The 22,500-nt window shown below is 43.9% G+C and overlaps 1 protein-coding gene across 4 annotated transcripts in view; it reads right to left on the minus strand.

Annotated features, from left to right (window-relative positions):
- LOC126547637 (solute carrier family 12 member 9) overlaps window positions 1–16,675 on the minus strand; it is a 39,602-nt gene extending 22,927 nt beyond the window's left edge. For 2 of the 4 annotated variants that reach the window (XM_050195567.3, XM_050195558.3), the window contains exons 1-6: window positions 15,623–16,673; window positions 13,649–13,783; window positions 8,886–9,020; window positions 6,523–6,816; window positions 5,272–5,379; window positions 1,086–1,197 (exon numbers count right to left, since the gene is read on the minus strand). In XM_050195567.3, coding sequence (XP_050051524.1) covers window positions 1,086–1,197; window positions 5,272–5,379; window positions 6,523–6,816; window positions 8,886–9,020; window positions 13,649–13,783; window positions 15,623–15,980 — 1,142 coding nt within the window. In that variant the 5' untranslated portion in view covers window positions 15,981–16,673. Of the gene's footprint in view, window positions 1–1,085; window positions 1,198–5,271; window positions 5,380–6,522; window positions 6,817–8,885; window positions 9,021–13,648; window positions 13,784–15,622 lie in introns of all 4 variants that reach the window. The other 2 variants (XM_050195548.3, XM_050195578.3) reach the window with 2 other exon arrangements.
- Between the last annotated feature and the right edge of the window lie 5,825 nt (window positions 16,676–22,500).

Genomic DNA, 22,500 nt, shown 5'->3' on the forward strand with positions numbered 1-22,500 from the left:
GCAGACCTTTAGTGAAATTTTTTTCTCAGTAGACGAAGCAATGGAGTAAGGATTCAGAGATGACTCACTGATAGAGTAAAGGAATTTAACCTCCCAAGTCAAAATGGGGGCTACAAGGGATCCCCCATAATGTAGGCCCGTAGACTAATGTTGGCCATCGCAGTTCCTTAAATGCATCAAATTTATTATACTGTCACTTTCAACGTGAGCTGAAGCACGTGAGCTGTGATTGAAGCATTCTCCTGGTAGAGCTGGTAGCGCTAAAATGTGACGTTCTTGAAAAGTGGAGAGGGCTCTGCCATTCAAGCAATGCTCATACTCCCCTTTCAGTCATTTGCTTTCTTGAGGGAGTGATAAGACAATAGGACCCCCAAGCAGCTATTTATACATCACAAGAAATAAATAGAGAGAGAAAGATAGAAAAAACAACAAGAGCGTAATTACAAAGCAAAGGCTGCGGTGTGCCATGGCGAAGCACGTTGTGCTAAGAGTTAAGGGCATTGCGCTGCTTGGGGGGGGGGTGCAGTGTATTATTGGTCCGCAATGAAGCATAATTACTACAGCACAAACAGCAGAGATGAAGGGGAAACACGGAATGACAGGATCATGCACCAGACCTTAGCCTTCGCTTGTTTGTGCTGCACTAATTATCAGTCAACACCAACCGGCCCAATTCACAGTTTTCCTCAATTAAAGCCGATGACAGAAAGCATGGCGGCAGGCGTAACGATGAAACTCTCTCCACCGTTTTTCTAGAGAGCGTCCAGTGTTAGAATCAGGAGTTCAATCCGGATATTACTCTGACCACGGCTCGCATGTTGCAGCTCATACTGAATGCAACAGTATGAGAGCATTTCTGCAATGCTCCCCCACCAAAACAGTGCCACTGTGGACAGAGATCAAACGCACGACAGCGTGCTCAGAAGCCTCTGAGCTACCACAACTCAGAGGCCATGTCAGAGAAGAGGAGCTTGAAAACAATAGGCACATTAAAAGCATCCAGAAAGGTCCCTATTGCTTCAGGTCCCTGCATCACATAAACTACCAACGTTAGGGAAGCAACAACGTTAGGGAAGCCGACCAACCTGGAGCAGGTGCCAGCTGTCAGAAACATGAGGACAACATATGTGACGAAGGTGAAGCCAACAGCAGACAGGGTGCCCCTGGGAATGGCCTTAGCTGGGTCCTTCAGCTCCCCTGCACAGCACGCCACCAGCCAGCATCAACACATAAACTGCTTCTCTATGCCAACTGTCAACCTTCTGTGCTTCTTTTTTTTTTTGATTATGGAGTTTTACGTACCAAAATCAACCTTCTGCGTGTGCAAGCACGCTGACCATTACATGCAATGCACAATGTAGAAGGATGAAGAGAACTTTCAAGTTCTTCAAGTATAACTAGTACAACATCTGAGATTAGTGCAAGGTACTTGGTGTAATGTATGAGCAAGAAGACAATAAAATTAAAAATTAAATTCTAGGGCTTAACATACCCTAACCACAATCAGTTTGTGAGACATGCCGTAGTGAGGGACTTCGGATTAATTTTGACCACCTGGAGTTCCTTAACGTGCACCTAACATACAGTGCACGGATGTTTTTGCATTTAGCCCCTATCGAAATGCAGCTGCTGTGGCTAGGACTTGATCGCGCGATCTTGTGCTTCGCAGCACAACGCCATAGACACTGGGCCACCATGTCGGGATAGCAAGAAGAAAGAAGGTAGCCGAGGGCTTTAGTAACAACCAGCCAAAGCCAACAGATATAGACCTGAAGAAAATCACAGAAGAAATTATCCTTTCGAAAATGCTTCTGAACTTACATTTAAAGGGCCCCCGAAATGGTTCGGACAAACTTTGTAGATGCGTAGGGTTCAGCTAAAGTTAATCATTCGCACCACAATTTGTGTGAAACGTCTCATACTAAGGGAGCTACGAATGATTACAAGTTACCTTCCTCCATAGTTATGCATTTTCTCCTCGACTTATTCGCCGAGTGATCGGGGCTAAGCTCTGCCTTCACTAGCTTTGCGTCATGATGACATATCATGTCATCTACTTCCGGTTCTCTAGGAGCGAGCGTGCGATGCCTCTCGAATCTCTCCGCCAGCTGCTTGGCAGTCGACCCCAAGTGAGAGCTATTGAAGCAGCGTGCATCGCGGGCATTCTGTTGCAGCGCCAAACATGTCTGGTATTTCGGTAACCACAGATGAGCTGAGCGTTTCGACGGATGATTGGAGGCATAAACTGAAGCTGATGAAGGAACTTTAGCGTAGACGTACATGAGCGGCCTGATCGGTCTGCACGGTCCAGCCACCTGTTTGTACAAAGCTTAACCAACCAAACAAAGCGCTAATATTGCTCTAACCAAGCGTAAAACATTTTAAACATTTACAAAAACAATGTGTTAATGATTACGCACCTGCAAAAAATTTATGCCAGCAGCAAAGAGGAATACACTTTGTTACTGCTACTGCGTTTGGCTGAGCTCTGTGCCACCAGGTGGCTGCACTGTGCAGACCATTCACGTTTGCACAACAAAGGCAAATCATGGTGCTTGCGAAAACACTGAAACCGACACTGACCGCGAAGCTCTCTTCAAATGGAGCATGTTGTAACACAAGCAGACAACGCTCGCCGTGTGCCAGAAGTGCTTAAGCCTAGTGAGAAATTACTCTTGTGCATTCTCTTTCTGTTACTTTCTTTTTATAGAAACAAATGAACTAACATCCCAACTATTACCAACAATATTTGTTCACTATAATGTTGGAAAAATTATTGATGACGCGCCCTGGGCAGCCAATCGGATAGCTCGCCCTACTAGCATCATAACGGCAATTCACGTGAAATGGTTAGGAGCGGCTGAAAATTCTGCCTAGTGGTGTGCTGCGATCAGCAGCAATGTACATTTTTAAAACCTTATAATAAATCACACGCTTTACGCAGAGCACTTAGATGCATCAATTAATTATCAGAAGGACCTACTCAACGACTCAGTACGTTTGTAATAAAATCGTCAAAATAATTTCAGGGTCCCTTTAGGTGCACGGTAACAAACCCCAGGTGGTCCAAAGCTATTCCGGAGCAGCCCTCCACTAAGGCGTCACTTACAGCCCAGGGTGTTGTTTCGGGACGTTTAACCACACAATCTTTTTTGAAAGACTAAATCCTCCTATACTATGATTACATCCGACTGTAACCCAAAGTGACGCACTTTGAGAGACTAAGGACAACTTAGGCCATGCCAAACAGATAAATTATACTGCTCTAATGCAATAATTATGCCACCGTTACTGAGAATCAAGGTTTCGTAATTGAAAGAAATTACATAAAGTGTGACACTGCTATTTTGTGGATGTGGAACCAGCTCCCAGTGACACAGTATTTGGCAATTCTGATACAGTAAATCCTCCCTATGTAACAAAAACCTTTTACTTAAGCTATCACACTGTTAAAAGCTTTTCATGGTCCTGACTGCAAAACATGCATTTAGCCCACGTTTCTGGAAGTGGAGTGGCACCAGACACCGCTCATTTCAAAGTGTGAAGCAGGAAATCTGCCCAGGAACACTTGGTGCTGCATATATGCTGGCCAAGTGCATTGTTTGTATTAACCTTGAAAGGCAAGAAAGTGCTGCAAGAGCCAATCTGGCCCATGACAACAGCTTCACGAGCCCGACCGCATTGTGCAATCATAACTGACAGACACGGCAGCTGCTCATGAATGTCAGTATAATGTTGTTGCTGTCATGTGCCCTCTACCGAGCACAGCATTGTTTCAGGATGCATTTTACAACTTCAACGTTAGTTGAAGTCAACGTAACGTTAGTTATGTTGACTTACTAAAGTTGCAATGTTAGTTAGTCAACGTTACAACTTACAATGTTAGTGTGCACTTGTGGTGTTAATGTAGTTATTTTAGGGCCTCTCCACATTTAGTACCAATATATCACCTATATTGAACTTAATTTCCTGTCCCTATGGCTTTTGTTACGGTGAATGTTTACAGCGCATCGTCCTAGCAATGGTCTTTGAAAAGTAGTTAACCACTGTTGGTGCAAGTCAAACTGAATTTGAAAGAAACTGCGGCCTGGTCACCTTTACCAGGTTTTCCTGCGGGAATACTGTGATGCTGCTCTTCATAACCTTCCACCAGCACTATTTGCCGTGTGGTACCCCCTCTGTGCTAATCCCCCCCCCCCCCTCTACTAACGACAGCAGAGCACAGTCTCCAAGATTGTCATGCCAGCACAGGCTTCCAGTGCTGTGTTGACATGACAACTGCACAGGCTCTGGAAGATGTGAATGCTCCCAATGTTTGCAGCTCATCTATATCGAGGAAAATATACACTCAACTTTATTTTCAGGTTCTTTTGGCCGTAATTTGTATCCTTAGTGTCCCTTTAAAGAACCCAATAGTCAAAATTATTGCAATGCTTCCTTTTAGCTTTTGCGTACAGAAGCCTTTCAATTTAATCTCTCCTTGGCAACTGCAAGTACCGCTATCAACTAGGTGCCTCCAGTAGTCTGTGTGCATCAGGTTGCGAGGCCATGTGATCACAGCTTTCTCAGCTACGTCAAAGACACCAACCGATAGAGACGGTTAGAACTTGTAATAAACCCAAGCTGCTACTTTAATTGAAGACTATGCAAACATGAACAAGCATTTCCTTTATTGTTTTGCTTGCTCACCAACCTTCAAGAACCAAAGTAAGACAAACAATATTTCTTGGGCAGGAATAGGTTAGGCATAACTAAGAGTGAAAATGAAATTACAAAATTACAAAATGAGTTTCTCGTCCCAAAACAATGCATGGGTTACTAAAAACGGCATAGTAGGGGTATCTCAGTGGCGTAGCGAGAAACTTTTTCCAGGGCCAAGGACTTGACCAAGGACAGGAAGGGTCAAGGCAGGAAAGAAAGGACTGGGCAGGCCGCAAACTAACACACAAACTTCAGGAGTGGGGTGGGTGCCACCCCCTGGCTACGGCACTGGGGGATGTGGATTAATTTTGACTACCTGGGGATCTTTAATGCATGCCCGAGTCTAAGCCCAGGAGCATTTCTGTATTCTTTCCTTAACAGTATGCAGCCACTGTGACTGAGAACTGAACTCATGACATTGTGCTCTGTAGAAGATATGTGTAGCCACCTGAGAAGGGTACAACTAACAGTGTAAGCATGCAGCCAAAAGGTACACACAGAACAAGTAACGTTTCTTAACACAATGTATAACAGAAATCGGCAACTGGAGGCACTGCAAGTGAGACTTACCAGACATGTTTGCGCCAGCCATGATGCCTGTGACACCGCTGAAGAGCACGCCAAACACAATGGGAAAGGTGGTCATGGTCTTTGTGGTGTAGTCGATGGTGTACGAAGCTGCAAAGACAGACATGAATGATGACACTGTGCATGGCTGCCCTCTTAAGCAAGAAGGTATGCAAGCAAAAGCATGTCTGCCGGTGTTCTCAGTGCCAAACCGCCCTTCATAAATTTGCCACGACTACAAGCCGCCCAACATAGTTTGCAGGGCCTTCAAGGCGTAGAAATTTAATTCAAGGTTTCATGGTTTATTGCTAATGCCTTGATGAGCACAGAACAATGATTCTCAATGACAAATGTGTCAGGACCGCTTGTGCGCAGGTGAAAACAATGCTAAAGCGGAGGTTACTAACCAAATGTGAAATTTATTACAAATACAAACTAAAACTAAAAGGTAATACAGTAAACTGGAGGGTGAATTAGATGTGTTCCAACAAAAAAAAAATGGACAGCTCAACTGTGGAATATCCAACACAATTTGCATTGCTCAATTTTACTGCATGTACATAGAGCTATATAATACTGCAATGCATTATTTCTCACCAACTGCTTTTCAAGTAGTAGACTGCCATGTGAAAGGAATAAGTAGACCTATGATTTAACACAATGTAACGATTTTCTTACATATTCTGTGTAATTACAATGTGAATCCTGAACCTTGTCAATAAAATTAGGCAGTCCTTGACACAGTTATTGGCCCTGCTCTTTTCGGTCATACAAGGGTATGTGGTATGCTGCATAAATAAATCTGTAAACAAACCACCTAACCAATCAATTTAGACGGTGGAGATGAAAGCACGGTCACAGCTACATGCAATCTCTTCTGCCAGACAAAGACATTAGAAGTACAGTGGAATCTCGATAAATGAAAATCGCTTAACGGAATCGCCCCTTAAATGGAACACCATCCTCATGGTTGGTAGGTTTCTTATTAATGCAACTGTATTCAGTTTTGTCTCTCAGTAAATAGAACTCCTGATACATAAACGGAACCAATTTCCCTGGTCCTTTGAGGGTCCATTTAAAAAGAATCCACTGTATATCATAAAATGAAGAGGGCTATGCAAGCCATGGGCATCTGTTCAGGTGCCACGAAGTTACCTGAAATCACGACACAAGAACCACTGCTAAAGACGACTGAACACTCGCGCCCTTGGGACTTTCCATCTGCACTACACAAAAACAGGGAGCACGACTCACACCAGATGTTGTTTGTGAAGGTGACCCAGCTGAACCCAGTGTACGGGGCATGAGTGATGTTGAGTTCACGCATGTGCTGGTTTTCCTGGGGCAGCAAGACGTCGAAAGCGGGTTGCGCCAGGAAGCTCACCACCACCGACAGGGCCGACACAATGACCACGCCAAAGATGACCACCGTCGTCTTGGCAAACATGGTCGCCCCCACCAGGCACACAATGAGATTGACGAAGTTGACGCCCGTGCCATACAGCAGGTTGTACCAGAAGCCCTCGGGCAGAAGGCGTGCCACCCCGCCTGGAAGTGAAAGCAAAGCACAATAGTGCTTTGAAGGCCCTTCAGAGTCCTCCACTGTGTTCTGTGATTCTAATGCCACAGAGAGCACAAAGAACAAGGGGGTCCAAGGGACTCTATTTTAATGCAATTATCACGCTTAGGATGCTTCATGCGATTTCTAGTATTCTTTTTTCAAGGATAACCATTCTCCTTTCCCGCCAACTCAGACCACTGGGATGTGCCATTGGGTATATACGTGCCGGTTTTCACTGAACCTCTTTGATGCCAAATTGGGTCGTTGGGTATGTGACACAGGGTATGTTCCACTCTACATAATAATCATCATAATAATCAAGGATACATGGACCACCAATTTGTTTGCATATTTTTCATTTTTTAGCCACATATACAAAGTAACAGACAATGATGGAGACCCAGGTGAAGTGTCTCCACCTGTAGCAAGTTATCTTATTGTCCTTATTTATTTACCTTTACGTCGTTATTTCCAAATTTCGATAGAGCATAATGATTAACTTCCCCTATGATTTCTCTGGCTTCATTGTCCGTATCTTTGTATGACACCACAGTGCTCACTTAACATGCACAGACAGCACGAAACAGCCTCGAATGCTGTTCTTTGTTTCCAGCACAGGCAAAGCAGATGGGAGCACAAAAAGAAGGCCCCACCCACATGTGCTAGTTCAAGTCAAAAGATGTATCATGCGTTCACGCGTTCAAACACAAACATACATTCAAAGGCACAAATAAGTGGATCTGGTGAGAAAACACTGAAAGAAATGGTGGAGGAGTAGGTGCACAAATGAAAAAAAAAAAAGAGAAGACTGCACATTTTTACGTCTTGACTGGTCCCACCCGAGGACTGCGTTCTAAGCATCATTGTGAAGTCATTTTCTTCTGCTCATGTGTGAAGTTCCACACACTATAAATTCTTAAAGACAAGGCTGCAATGACTAAGCGAATCTCAAACAGCTTATTGTGGTTGTGTTGCTTGGCTTTTTGTTCTGTCAGTGCAGTGTTGCCTCTGTGGCAAGGTGCACAGATCCTACAGTTAACATTTATCAGAACTGCACTATCAACATTTTGCTGCAGAATTTGAGGATGTAATCTTCGGAGCTGGTGCCAAGTACAGGATTTCTGATAAATGTATGTAACTTAGTGGTGCTCAGCTTCAATACTGCAAATAAAACATCTGCCCCAAAGTGAATAAATAAAGGGTTAGCTAGAGGGGGTTCATTAAGTAGCCAACATTACACTACGATTCTTCTTGCAAATAATGTCCACCTCCAAGTAATCCAGATGATGTGACAGATTGCGATGTCTCCCATGTGAAACTTTTAATGAGTCTGCTTCTATAAAAATCCCCTGGTATAAACATCCATGGCTTATCACAGGTTTGTTGCCACACCTGGTCCAAGCTAGACGTCAGGCTGCCCCGAATTTAGCGCCTACACCAAAATTAACACACCATAAAGTCGATTTAAGTGGAGAGCTCATTTAGTTTATGTGCAAGAAAAGCAAAGCCACCAGCTTAAGCAAGCAAAAGCCTTCCTTGAAGTTGCGACAGCTATGCCTCGAGATTCTCTAAGGAACTGTAGACAATCCCATATTGATTAGGATGCTATCTATAATTGTCACTTTGTTAACAAAAATACAAGTAATAGTGGAAGCTTCTTCAGGTGGCTGCTAACAACATAGAGTTGATTATTTATGTGTAAAAGGCTTTCCTTTTTTATTTTTAACTGATGGAACACACTCTATGTGTCTGCAATGTGCACCTCCATGTTCCCTGCACTTTTATTTCTGTGCTCTCGCTCGCTTTATTCCTGTAGTTAAATATGCAGTTCAAGCAATTCATTCAACATATGGTTTTTCAGATTTTTCCCATAGGTAAATCATGCATCCAAGTCAAAGACTGGGCCACTGCTTGTGTTCAAACAGATGCTTGCATGACAAACTAACACATGCAAGTATTGCAGTTTCCTAGCAACAGTATTGGCGTGCACAGCTGAAACAAATTGTAGAAGAAAAAGCATTATTACAGATTGAGAAAAATGCGCAATGTCACTTACCAGATGGGCCGAAGTTGTTGACCAAGCCCTCTACGCATCCTGTGATATACAGGGCACTGGAGAAGATGTTTGCAATGAAGAACAAGGTGCCAATACTGCCACCAAATTCAGGTCCTAGGGCTCTGCTGATCATGACTGAGGCAACCAAGTCAAGGCTTTCTCGTCCACCACAAATTGAAACACGTTACTTGAGACTCTCTAAAGGATGCAGTTTACAAGACTGCGATATCTGTTCTTGGTGCAGGGCTATGAACCTGTAAACTTTGAGTCATTCCTTTTACCGATTTTTGACAATCCTTTAAAAATTTTACGCCCTAATCAAAATTCGGCTTCATGTTTTCAGTATAATTATGCTTCCTCAATCAAATGCAAGAGATTTCATTGAAATTGGCTCAGCAGTGTTCTAGTTAAAGCACTTCTGCCTTGTGCATGTATTTGAATAAGGAAGTAGAACTTGGCCTCAAACTAAAGCTTTCTCTCAACTAAAAAACGCCTACATGTAGTCAATAATTATACTAAAGAGGTACTGAGACGTCTACCAGAGGGAGAGACAAATCCATAAGTGTATAATATATAGACTAAACACAGGAAAAAAAAAGTAATAATCTGCATCACAGTATTCTTGCGCATATCATGCATCGGAAATTACTGGCCAATGCCACAGAAAAGATGCAATGTGGGTCAGTGTACATAGTGGTCAATCAGACCTATTTGCAAGCACAAAGTGGGACACAAGTTATATCAGCCCTGGCAGATTCCTAGCGCAGTCAAGCCCATTGTCCAGTTTGGAAAGGTTTCAGGACACTAAAGAAAACTACCTGTCTCTGCTATCATCTTATCAACTCATGAAATACAACACCTCCCACTGAAAACGCGAGCTTTCAGTATGGGGCAACTCAAAAGATAAGGCTCCACTTTGACCTGCAACCTTCAAGAGTTATCGCTCCTGTGCTAGGCACCTTCACAGATAAATGTCAAAAGTAGCCTAGCACTATTGGTAAAGTACTGGTAGGTGGATGACTCCAAACAGCAGTGTGAAAACCAAGACTGGCAACACTAAAATAGAGTGTCATCGCCTTATACACAATTCTTTTTTATATGTGACAGTTGTAGAGGATTTACTGCCCTTTTACCTGTATTTTTTATGTTTCGGACATCACTTGTAATACACAGCCCTACAGAATTAATATGTACCCTGAATCACCTGAGATAATGTGACATACAGAGCGATACAAAAGTAATAGAAGTAAAAGTTTAATAGTTTGAAAAACAAGTTAACAGCTATAAGATGCAGTTTTCACATAAATGTAAAGAGGAACAGGATTTCTTCAATTAAATATATCGCATAGTCAGAGCAGTTCAATTCATAACTAACAAGTGTCGCTTCAATTGTGTCACAACAGTGGCACAATTTGGTTTAAAATCTAACTATTCTAGTTATGCGACTTTCCCTTATTTAAAAATCCCCTTTGTACACTATGAATTCTTACAAAAACCACATTTGTTACTGTGTATATGCTTTTCATATTATTAATTTATTTTTCTTTATGTTAGTTTTCGATTACCCTCTATTTCACATAGATGCAATGGACAAGAAAACTACAAGCCATGTTACACATGACAACTGAACACATGTCAGAGGTTCTTCTTTAATTGCAGTTTGTCATGAGGTAAGCCGCCTGACGCTGGCGGCCACGTGAAGCAGTCAGGCAACTGCGTTCACTCACAAAGGCATACTTCATTTTTATCAGCAGGCAAGATAAACTGTCCATGTATCACACAATGGAAGAGGACAAGAGGAGAAGCCCCAGCACTTTCTCACAAACAATCAGCATTCTGATAAAAGACATGTTTTTTGCGGCAAGTTAGAACACACACAAAAGGAAGACACATAGAAGACAACACGGGCGAACCCCATTTTTATGAGATTAAGATTCTTGGTAGAAGCATAAATCAAACAGCACCTGAGCTAATGGAAACTTATTATATAAGCAAGAAAGGTTAAAGTTGCGTGTATGCATATAGATATTCCTGGGTCACAGCCCATACTAAATCGGTTGGGTCACCTGTGTTGTCTTCTATATGTTTTCCTTCTGTGTATGTTTTAACTTGAGGCAAAAAAACATGTCTTTCAGCAAGCACCAACTAGGCCAACAAGCAGTTTTGTTGCAGCATTCCGATGCTTCCCAGCACAATAGCTTCAGTCAAAAAAACAACTGCTACTGCATGCACAAATATAGTACGTACTAACCAGTGTTGCCAAATTAGTGGTTTTCCCACTAAATTTAGCAGGCTTTTACAGTGTTTAACGGGCGAAATTGTTGAATTGCGGCAGGCAGAATTTTTAGCGGTTTTTAAGTCTTGTTAGCTTTTTTTGCAGAAGTTTTGGGTGGTTCTACATTTTTATTTCTGAAGAGTTGAAGTTTCTAGAATTGTACTCTTTTCTATGAGAAAAGAGAAAGAAATGCCACGATAACTGACAAGAGTTGTTTTTTAGAAAGAACCCGAACGCATATTTAAGGAGCGATGTGTCAGATTTCAGTTTCTTATGCTGAAACAGTTCCAGCAGAGATTATCTGACAATATCTGAAAACTGAGACAAGTTTCAATGCTTTCAATTGGGAACGCTCTGCATGTAGTTAAGTACTCGTTAGTGCCCCTAACGAAATTTCTGAATCTGCGACAAGAAATAGCTGCCATTGAACTGCAACGGGAAAAGCTCACTCTCGTCAGCTGGAGCAACAGTGGGAGCACAGCTGCATTCTGGGACGAAGTCAACAAGTACAGGGATGCTTCCGACAAAAATCCCTTCTTCGAGCTGACCGACTTTGCTATATCCATGCTGGTGCAGCTCTGCTCGAACGCAGAGGTAGAACACGTGTCCAGTCAACTGAACATTATCAAATGTAAACAGAGGAACAAAATGTCAACAGAGATGCCAAATGTCATGTTAACTGTTCAAATCGTACTGTGAAAGCTGAGCAAATGCTGCTCTAGCTACGAACTGCCCGCAAATGTAGTGCGAAAGATTGGCATGATGGAGGCGTATGTCGGTAGCAGAGTCGACAGAGAGCCCGCTGAGTAATCAACAAACTGAGACGCAGCACACGACATATTTCTGTGAATGAAATGCCTGTAGTCAGTGAGCAGCTTCTAGTAAGGAAAGAAAGAAGTGCTTTAAATAAAGTTGTGTCCCAGTTTCTAGCCAATAACCAAACAATTTCTGCCTCGTCAGCTAAGGAACAAGCCTTTTGAAATTTATTTTAAACCTACAGAATGCAGGCGGGACTCTCCTGCGAGTGAAAGTATACTTGTAGTCGATAGTCTCCCGTCAGCAGTGGCGTAGCTAGGTCGTCTTGCACCCGGGGCCCATAGGTCTTCTGTCACCCCCCCCCCCCCCCCCCCCCCGGGTGTAGCCGGCGGAAGGAGGGGTGTCTTCAGACGTATATGACACCCCCCCCCCCTTCACAGGCCCCTTGCACCCGGGGCCCACGGCCCCCCGGCCCCCCCTATTGCTACGCCACTGCCCGTCAGAAAGAAAAGAAATGCTTTCTTTTTTTTTTATTGTTATTACCGATATTGCTTACAGATTGAATAAAAGAATAAAATGTGTGAAAATGGACTTCTTGAAGCAAATATTGAATTTAGCAGTTTTTAGTGGGTTTTCGGGGTTCTTGTGGTGGGTTTTTTATTTTTGAGTTGGCAACACTGGTGCTAACCTTGCTTTCTCAATGAAGGTTTGCAGCATATCTTTCACAATGTCTCTCCTTCAACGCTTGAACCGCAACGGGTGCCAACACCTTAAAAAGTATGCTGCAGAGAATGCAGATCTCTTCCAGAAATATCTTTTGCAATTTATTTATAATGCTGCCATTTAGAAGCAATTGCAATCATAAGTAATGTAGATGCCAGCTCTGCAATGTAATTGAGGCTAAGTATGCTAATATGCAATTGTAAGCTGGGTTTTTTGCAAATTTGTGTGTGCAAATATAAGGAACTTGTATGTAAAAGGCCCGAATCTCACGATCAAGAATATTTTGCATTTTCTTTACAATGCAATAAATTAATAGCAATTGCAACTATTTATTAATTGAAATGTAGAAACTCCAGCTTCAGTTACGTCTAGTACTTACAAGACTCCCATGTTTCAGCTGCCTTAGCTTTACCTGACTTTACTACAAAGTGATACAAGCCTGATTATACCACCAGGTCCGTATATATTCACCCATGCTCTGCTTATTATGTCAGACTGGGAAAGTTCTTTTCCAATACTCCCGGCCGGCAGCGCCAAACAGGACTGAACAAACACAATTTCAATAATGGGACCATGGTACAACAAAAACGCAAGAATAGCAGTACATTCTTCACTGAATTAAACAAATGGAAATAATTTTTTATATTTCGGTATACACTGACAGTACCAACACTGTAATGCCCAACATATCAAATATGCGAATTGATGCATATATGACTCAACACATAGCCTATGGTAGTGTTTTTGATATGCTAGAAAAAGTTTTCAGTAGTGTATAGTTTGGCAAATGAATTAGTAATTGATTAATTACTATAATAATTTGGTTCTAGCTCAAATAACATGTAATTATTTTTTCTTTGTACAAACGCATGCACTATGGCCAGAAATAAAGTGAACGAGTGTTTTTAATTCTCCTTCAGGAAGAACTGTGTTTGAATGCACGCTGCACTCGACAACTCCATTTGTACAACTAATGATGAAGCGGGGCATCAGAAGTACGAAAGGATACAGTAGGCACCCCCTCCTTCCACGGCACCATTTGTCGAGATTGCGCAGATGGACAGTACGGTGAAGAAGAGGATGGAGTAGGCAAGCACAATTTCAACCAGGCACTCTAGCAAACCAGAATGACCTATTAGGAAACCTGTTGTGCGAGAGAAAAAAAAAAGAAAGAGCGTGAATAATGACTGAAAAACGAAAATGCCCTGGATTATGACAACAGAGAAGCATCTCTCGATAACTAGAAGCCTCAAACACAGCAAAATGAGGCGTCAAGAGTTCCTCAATAAAAAATTGCAAACGTATTGCGGCACCGGTGTACTACTTAAAAATAGTAATAAAAGCAAGTAGTTAAGCGTGCATACACATGAAGGTGATGAATAGTGCCTACATGTCAGGCACAAAAAAAATATTTTGCAGAAGGGCGTTTTGCCCTTTTGTGGCATGTGCATGCAGTTTTCAACCATTTAAAGCAAAGATGCTGCAGTATTTAGGTATTCAAGCAGCTACACACATTTTCACACAGCTTATTTAACTGTATGGGTGAGTGTTCTTTGACCCATAAGAACATCATAAGATGCCTGAACCTAAATGAAAACGAAACCACACAGTAAAGAAGAATAAAGAAAATGCCAGCTATAAGTGCAGTGCCAACAATGAATGCAACACAGCAGCATGCATGAGGTTCATGTGCATTCAATCAATCCGGGGCGAAGCGCTTGGGCTACCGCAATCACAGATTTCATGATTACCACACGAATTTTGCTCACGGAAGCAAAAGAGAAAAACGCTTTCCGTAAGCGGCATACTTTATTGGTAGAATTGCTTGGGCAGGTGTCACCTGACTGCGAGATCACAAGAGCAGCCCACGGCGACAGCTACAGCTTTACGGCCAGTGTATGACCTTACGATCTTTTCGTGCCCAGAGATATGAAGCATGACCAAACGCTGTAAAAGCATCACGTCACCGCGTATAAGGCAAGAGTGAAGGCATTTGCGAAAACTCCCGTCTCGCTCTGCGAAGTCGGCGACGCAGATACCTGACCGAAGACAGCTGTACGCGGCGAGCCGTTTACGTCACGTCGACGCGAGTGAAAGCGATTATGGCGTAAAAGATTACGGAATCGAGCGAGGGTCGCCCCTCCGCGTGTATACGCGTGGCCTCGGTCGCGCCTCCTTTCTTTTTTTGTCCCCCCGCACAGACGTCCATCCGAAAGGCTGATTACAGCAACCGCGACATCCGCCCATTCATTCGCGGCCTCACCGAAGCCCACCATTTCTTTATAACACTCTGCAACAGTCTGCTGCCGGAAACAAAGATTTTTTTTTTTTTTTTGTCCCCGAACTTTCCTCTGTGTCTTGCCTGGCACAATATGCTCCATAATCCGATTAGTGGCGGCGGACTTGAAAGAAGACCGCTTTAAATTCAAGCGCTGATTAGGCAACACCTAGCCACGCCAGCTTGATCTTCGACAAGGCCGTCAGCTGCTCGCGGGGTTGCCGCGCATAATGCCGCTATTTTACAAACCACTAATTGTTTCGCCTCGACGTCTGACAAGACGCCCCCCGCACAGGTGCGCTCAAAGTGCCGCCGCGTGCTCGTGCGCTCTGAGCGGCGTACGCATCCATCCTCCGCAATGTGGCCTGCCTGCCCGACGGGCCTGCTTGTTCGCGTCGGACTTCTCCCAAGTTGATCGGGCTGTCCTGTGTGCGAGGCCTGTCATTCTGATCGAAGGCCCGCGCAAGACACGGTTCTACTGTAACGCTCTGCTCACGAGCGAGTGACTCACTTCCTGAAAGCCCTTCGCTCCTTGCGGTGTGGCGACCCCCGTAAATGGGCCTCCGCGCGCTCTCTCGGCAAGAAACGACGGGAGTGGGGGAGGCCTCCATACATTCTCTAGCGTGACGGGGCTAGCGCTCGAGAGAAGGAAGTAAGAAAGATAAATAAAAACAAAAACGAGGCTGTTTGCTCGCGATCACGTACCGATCCGTAGGAACAGGATCGCGCTGAACATGGAGAGGCAGACGGGCGTGAAACATCCCGAAAACGTGGCGAGTCGGCGCGTCGACGGTGCCTGACAGGTCGTCTGCTGGGGGCTCTGCGTGCCCCCGCTCAGGCTGCGAAACAGCCTGGTGTGCCGAAGAAGCGGCGTCCTGTCGTTCGGTCGCGGCGCCTGCACGACGCCCTGCGCCAGCGACGAGAGGGAGGCCACCGAAGACGACTGCGATGTGACTGATGCGCTGTTGTTTGGGTCCGTCATCTGGACGACCACGACGGGGTGTTCGGGCACTGCGAAGCCTAACGACGACGGCTCGACGAGCTTCTTGTGGTTGTGAGCCATACGCTCGTGGGGGTCCGCACGACGAACAGGAGATGCCTGAGGCGCAGGGGAGGCTCGAGCGACGGCTGGTTGCGCCTGTCACCGCGGCAGCGGCAGGGTCGGCGACGGGTATCACCTGGGACCCATCGGGGGCGAGCGCGCCTGAATACGCGCAGCCACCTCACCGATCCAGATCACTTGGCGTTCGAGTCCGCGGCTGCTATTACACGCCTACCGTTACTGCTGCTGCTGCTGGCTGCCGTCGGACGCGAACACTGGACGTCGACATAATGCTAGTCTTTAGGAAAGAGCGTCAGATGGCAGCACGTGCTGCAATTGTGTCGATGCCGCCGAGACACCTGCTGCTGTCGCGTCCCGAAGCGCAGGTTCCGTTGCTCCGTTCGCGGGAAGTTTAAGACACTCTACGAAGGGCTGTTGGATGGCTCACCATCTCTGTCTCCAGGGGTTTCGGTCACATTGGATATGCCGTGATAAATTAATTAAAACACTAGGCGAACCTCATCTGAATGCTTCGTTAGAATCGCCTTCAAGCTTCAAGCGTGAGCCGCGTGAGTGTGCGATGATGGTAGCATATCGCTTGTGTAGCCCGATCGCGCCATTCCAGTGCAACGGACAAACGACGGGGAAAATGTCAGAATTTTTAAATACACCTGCTGGGACCGAGCATTTATCGGAACGATAACAGTCGTATGTTTGGGGTGGAGGATAAGGCGGTCGATTGTTTATTTTCATGCCACGTATCCTGCCCTCGTCGTCACATATGTTGTTGTCGTTGCCTCAAAACACGGCTCGTGCCTAAAGGGGAGGGGGGGGGGGGGGAATATACCACACTGGGTTGATTGAAACGTGCGTCTAACAAAATACCAACGGGGGGGTAAAGGCAAACATTCAAAACGAAGCATTAGGCAACTAAATGCTAACATATAACCTACCTTAATTTTCTCTTTCCTCTTCCCCTAGCGCACAGTTGCTGAATACGGTGATCAGTCTAAGGTCTCTCTAAGCCCCTACATTGTCGCTAATAAATTACCGGAGTTCCAGCTATAGATTGACAGGAGTGCACTACAATACGGTCTAGTACCAAAGCAACGTTACAGATCCTTAGTATGTTTCGGCTGATTGCTTCAGCGCCGAGCAGGTGCACCATTCTTGCATGCACGGTAGACGCCAACCGTCTACCACTTGCTACCATGCTCGAAGTGATCGAAGTCCATTTGACAGCAGTTTCTGACCTACTTCAGAATATGCGTGGCTAGATAGGCAAAAACAGCACACAAACACCACACGAAGAAGCTATGTCGATCCAAGGCGTCGCACGTGATAGATGATAGGCCCTGCAAGAATCGTATTTTGCATAGTATTTTTCACGTTAATTGCGCAGGGGTCTGTGGAGGGATGAACCCGGAATTAAATTATACGCTCTCAAAAAAAAAAAAAAAAAGTCCACCATTTAGGGCTAATCTTGTCCCCAAACTATAGACGTCATCTATCTTGAGTGCGTATCCTTCCTCTAACTCTGCGCGCCGAGTATTTTCAAGTCACGGTGTCAATTATAGACATAATTACACCTTTATTCACTTTCATGGGTGTAAATAAGCTTTACAGTGTGACATAGTGTGGTCCTGAGTGGAAAGTAGCAAGCTCAGTGTTATATAGTACGGATACAAGATTAACCTCAGAGGGATGTCATCTTTTGTCAAGGTGTGTGACGTCATTGCCAGCGTTTCTCTCTCTCTCTCTCTCTCTCTCTCTATATATATATATATATATATATATATATATATATATATATATTAGGGGCGGGCGAATATTCAAAGTTTCGAACGCGAATCGACGATCACACGCTTTTCGTACTCGAAAAGGAACTACCGTATTTGGTATTTTTGAATATTAGAAACAAGCACATAATTCGCAAAAACCGACAGTTAAAATCGTGTTACCGTTCTCTGTCAGGTAAACAGAGTATTGCAAATGATCAAAAGTGAGATAATGAAAAAAAAATAGTTTTCGAAGCAATGCAGAAACAAAATGGGTAATACAAGCTTTCTTTTCTTTTTCGCGGCGGATGCCTACGTGACAACCTGCGATTTTTTTCCTCTTGTAGTCTGACATTTAGTGTTTTCGGCAGTCTAGTCATGTAAAAACTTTATCTTTTACGTGACAACCACTGCTGTTTTCCTTGTAGTGGGGAAACTTCTACATGTGGTTACGGCTCACAAGGCCATCAGCTGTGTATGTTTTCGCAACTTCTTAATTTTTTCTGGCGCCATTTATTTAGCGTTTTCCGAAAGCTAGTCAAACAGCAGCCATTAATTTTCGGAAAGCTTGTTTGCAATCAGGCTCCAAAGATGATGAAAAGCAAGCATTTCTTTTTCTTTCTTTTTTTTCAATCAGGGATATCGTGTTTAAACTGATACATTGCCCCCGTTTGTGAGCGAGCTTTTTTTTTTGCATTAGTCAGTACAGACCGGGCACCTAATTATTCCGAAATAAACGTCCCTGCTGTAAATATATGCGTCCGCGTTTGGTTACACAATAGTTATAGTTACTACTCGTGTTCGGTTCGTATTCGTAAAAAGTATTTATTTTAAATATGGTGTCTTGCGTGCCAAAAGCACGATGTGGCTATGAGGCACGCCGTAGCGGGGGTCTCCGGATTAATTTCTACCACCTGGGGTTTCTTAACGTCCACTCAATGCATGGTACAAGGGTGTTTCTCTTTGTTTGTTTGTTTTTTGCGATTTCTCGGCAGCGCCACTAGATTACCCAGCGAGTCCAGAATGAAAGGCTAGAGAGGAGCCCTATTGCTGCATGATGCGTTTCCAAGTGTTCGCACGCATCGGCGCGCCATGCATCTCAGAGGCCAGGCACAGGCTTCGCGGCGGCACCGCTAGATGGCGCTGAGTGTTCGTAGGGAAGACTCAGGCGAGATCTAAACACTCGAAGCGAAATCAGGATGCCTTGGAACGCACACTTACAAAGCTAGGTACAGCAACGAAGAAGAAGCATGTGCTTGCTGCGGTAAAGCTAGGGAAACGATGGAGCATGTTTTATTAGAATGTGAAGATACCTGCCCAACGGTCGATTTAGGCACCACTGGCCTCCTTGAAGCCCTTGGGTTCAGCGAGAGCAGGAGGAAAGTAAACATGTCCGCAATAGAGATTAGTAAGAGGCGATAGGAAGATTGGTGGACGAAAATTAGGGAAACGACAAGAAACGGAGACGTACAAAAGCAAAGTTGGTAATAGGGAGTCAGAAAATTTGGTTGTGGGAGTTCATAGTGTTTTCTTTTTTTTTTTGCTTTTTTAACCTAGATAGGACATTAAGCAGTGTAATAACAAAAGCTTGGGGGCGCAACCCACCACCCCGTTTCAAAGGGGACGCTCATAACATCCATCCTTCTATTCATACATCAATCGAACGCTCTGGCGAGACCTAAACCCTCGAAGCGAGAGCAGTATGCCTTGGAACGCACACTTACAAAGCGAAGTACAACAAGGAAGAAGAAGCATGTGCTTTTCCTTTTTTTCTTTTTTAATCTAGGTAGGACATCAGGGCCAATGTCAGGGCGTTTAATAGCACGAGCTTGGTGGCGCAACCCATCGCCCCGTTCCAAAGGGGACGCTCATAACGTCCATCCATTCATCCATCGAACACTCAGCGGACGGCCTAGTGCAACTAGCGGACAATGCAAGAGATTTAGAGACAATTGCGAATAACTGTGGCAACGCAACGACGAATATAGCCCTCAAGTTTAGCACAGAGAAATCGGGAATTATGATTCTTAAAGAAGAGACGAGTAATTACGTGGTGTCAATTCGACAGCAACTCATACATACAGTCAAGCAATACAAATACCTTGGCGTATACATAAACGAAGGAAAGACTTACTCAAGCGCACACCAAGATAAGCTGAAAATAAAGGGGAAGCGAAATGCAGAAATAATGAAACACAGAGCACTCTAGGGCCACAATAAATGTGAGGTAATGCGCGTAATGTGGAAATCAGTCAATGTGGCCTGCACTGACGTTCGCAAATGCCATTTTAAGCTTCAAATCGGATATCTTATCATGATTTGAAGCTAAGTAAAGATCGGTAGGTTGGTTGGTTTTGGGAGCCCAAGGTAAAACCACAAATGAAACAGTGCAGGGTGACATACATGGGTTGGGCTTCTTTTGAAGTCAGCGAAGCGCATAACAAAATTAGTTTTGAAGAAAGAGTCATTAACATGGGTGAAAATAAATGGGCAGGCAAAGTACACAAGTATTTGCACTTGAAAAGCGAGGACACAGAATGGAGGTAGAGGTCTTGAAAGTTGCAACCAAGTACAAGGTATTTGAAACTGTAAATAGACAACCAGGAGTCATCAAAAATAATAAGAGACAAACAGAGACAGTGAATTGGATGCAAAGCTTATAAATAAATAAGACCATGGGGAATTACAACAAGGGGAAGACAGAAATTAGAAGGGAAAATCTGTACGATTACACATCGATATTTGAGGCTCGAGCCGGTTTTCCAAGGACAAAAACGTACCGGAGCAAATATTCGCAACAAGATGAGGTATGTGTGTGCTGCAGCAAAAAAATCCGGAGACCACCCAGCACATCCTAATGGAATGCGATGGGATTCACCTGGTCAGACCCGTAGGTGACGTAGGCCTTCCAGAAGCATTTGTATATAAAGTGGACGGAAGCGTCAACCGGTCAGCAGTCGAGATAAGCAAGAGACGGTTATTGTATTGGTGGCAAAAAAAAAATGAAAAGCACGGAAGAAATTAATACGACCGGATCCGTTACAGGCATAGGCAGCGATACAAGGTAGACAGAGAAGCTCGGAGGAAGAAGAAAAAGAAGATAATGGAGATGTATACAAGAATGCTAGAATTAGAAACATGTACAGTATAATCTGTTTAAATCGAACATGCTGGGTGATCATTAGCCGCCGCGTCGTTTCAACGATGATGCCAATAAATCATCAACATCATCATTATCAGCGTAGCGCGAAATAGGATTAATTAAATAATTAATTGATTAATTAATTAATTAGACACCACCGGTAATCTCAGAAGAGATCATAGCAGGGATAGAACATAAATGCGTGCAACGTGAGTGGGATTAAAACAAATATTTCAAAACACAAGGTAATGCAGTATTAAAATAACTGCGTGCATCGAGTCCAGTGTAACATTATACAGGTACAAAGCATAAGTACATCATTTAGACAGTTACAGTATCAATAGTACGCACAACAAAACGAAAGCAACAGATTGCGTGGTTGCACAATCAGATAATCGTGACAGAAGTACGAATTAATAATACGGAAAACATTATTAGAATGCGGAGCACTGTTTAAATAAAACAAACAATGCTTCACGTTCCCATCATCGCGACAAAAGGGACGCACTATTGAGGTCAGCAGTTCTACTTTGTGTCACCAGTCCCATCTTGCGACAAAGGGGACGTGCCCCACACCACCGAACACGAAATTTGTGTACCAGGATATATGGCATAAAATTTGGAGGACGCTTAAGCTTCGCCTTGAAGAGTTGAACGCGATAACATTCAAAGATCCCTGACTGCTTTTCACGCTTCCTGGCAACTGTAGCTTATGTTTATCGGGAAACGCTGGAGGTGAACGCTATGCACGAAGGCGAGCTTTCTGGTAGGAACGCGGCCTCTTGCGCGGGCCGATCTCCTGCTACTGTTTCGCACTTTTAATATTTCAGTCTGAGAAGACCTAACTTAAAAGATATGTGCCGTTGGTGTTCTTTTTTAATGTAATTTGTTTTTGAGTTGTCATTCTCAAAATTCCGAAGAATAACTTTGTAAAGAATGAAAGACAAGGTACGAGCAACTTTGGTGATGGAAGAGTGGTTGGGTATGCGCGCTTCGAAATTATTATTGCCGAAAAGACGGTCGACGCCGGATATTCTGTGACGTGGGGCCCTTAACGCTGTCGCGTTAAAACAACGTGCGAGAACATCTGTGACGTGGTCACTGGTGTTTATGATCTCCTTGCTGTATTGTAAGCCGTATCAAATGTCTCTGTAAGTGAACTCCTAACTTTTCTAAATCAGGCGATGACTCAATACTTTATACGCTTACATTTCGTTTTGATGGCTTTGCTAACAGCCCTGCGCTGCATGATAATGTGACCGATCTGTGGGTTAAGCTTAAAGACCTCGTAAATTAATTCATTGTGCGTTTCTACCAACTATATTCATAAGTACGCTTGAGCTAAGAACCTATATTGGCATGCAGGGATACATTTAAATTAAGAAGGCAGGTGAAGAATTAAAAAAAGAAAACTCGGACCAGTTCTAATGACTTGAGTTACCGAGTTAAATTTTCAGAATTAACATCTGAAATTAATGTTCAGGTAGCTTCAAATAAAGAACGTTATTTGCGCGACTCATTACCCAATTTCATTGCAACGTCGCCAGAAAAGCTTTGGAAAACAATTTTTCCATATTCTTGTGAGAGTGCTCTTTGATATTAATGGCAGGCAGATCAGTGA

The sequence above is a fragment of the Dermacentor andersoni genome, chromosome 3, assembly GCF_023375885.2.
Source record: "Dermacentor andersoni chromosome 3, qqDerAnde1_hic_scaffold, whole genome shotgun sequence".
NCBI lineage: Eukaryota > Metazoa > Arthropoda > Arachnida > Ixodida > Ixodidae > Dermacentor > Dermacentor andersoni.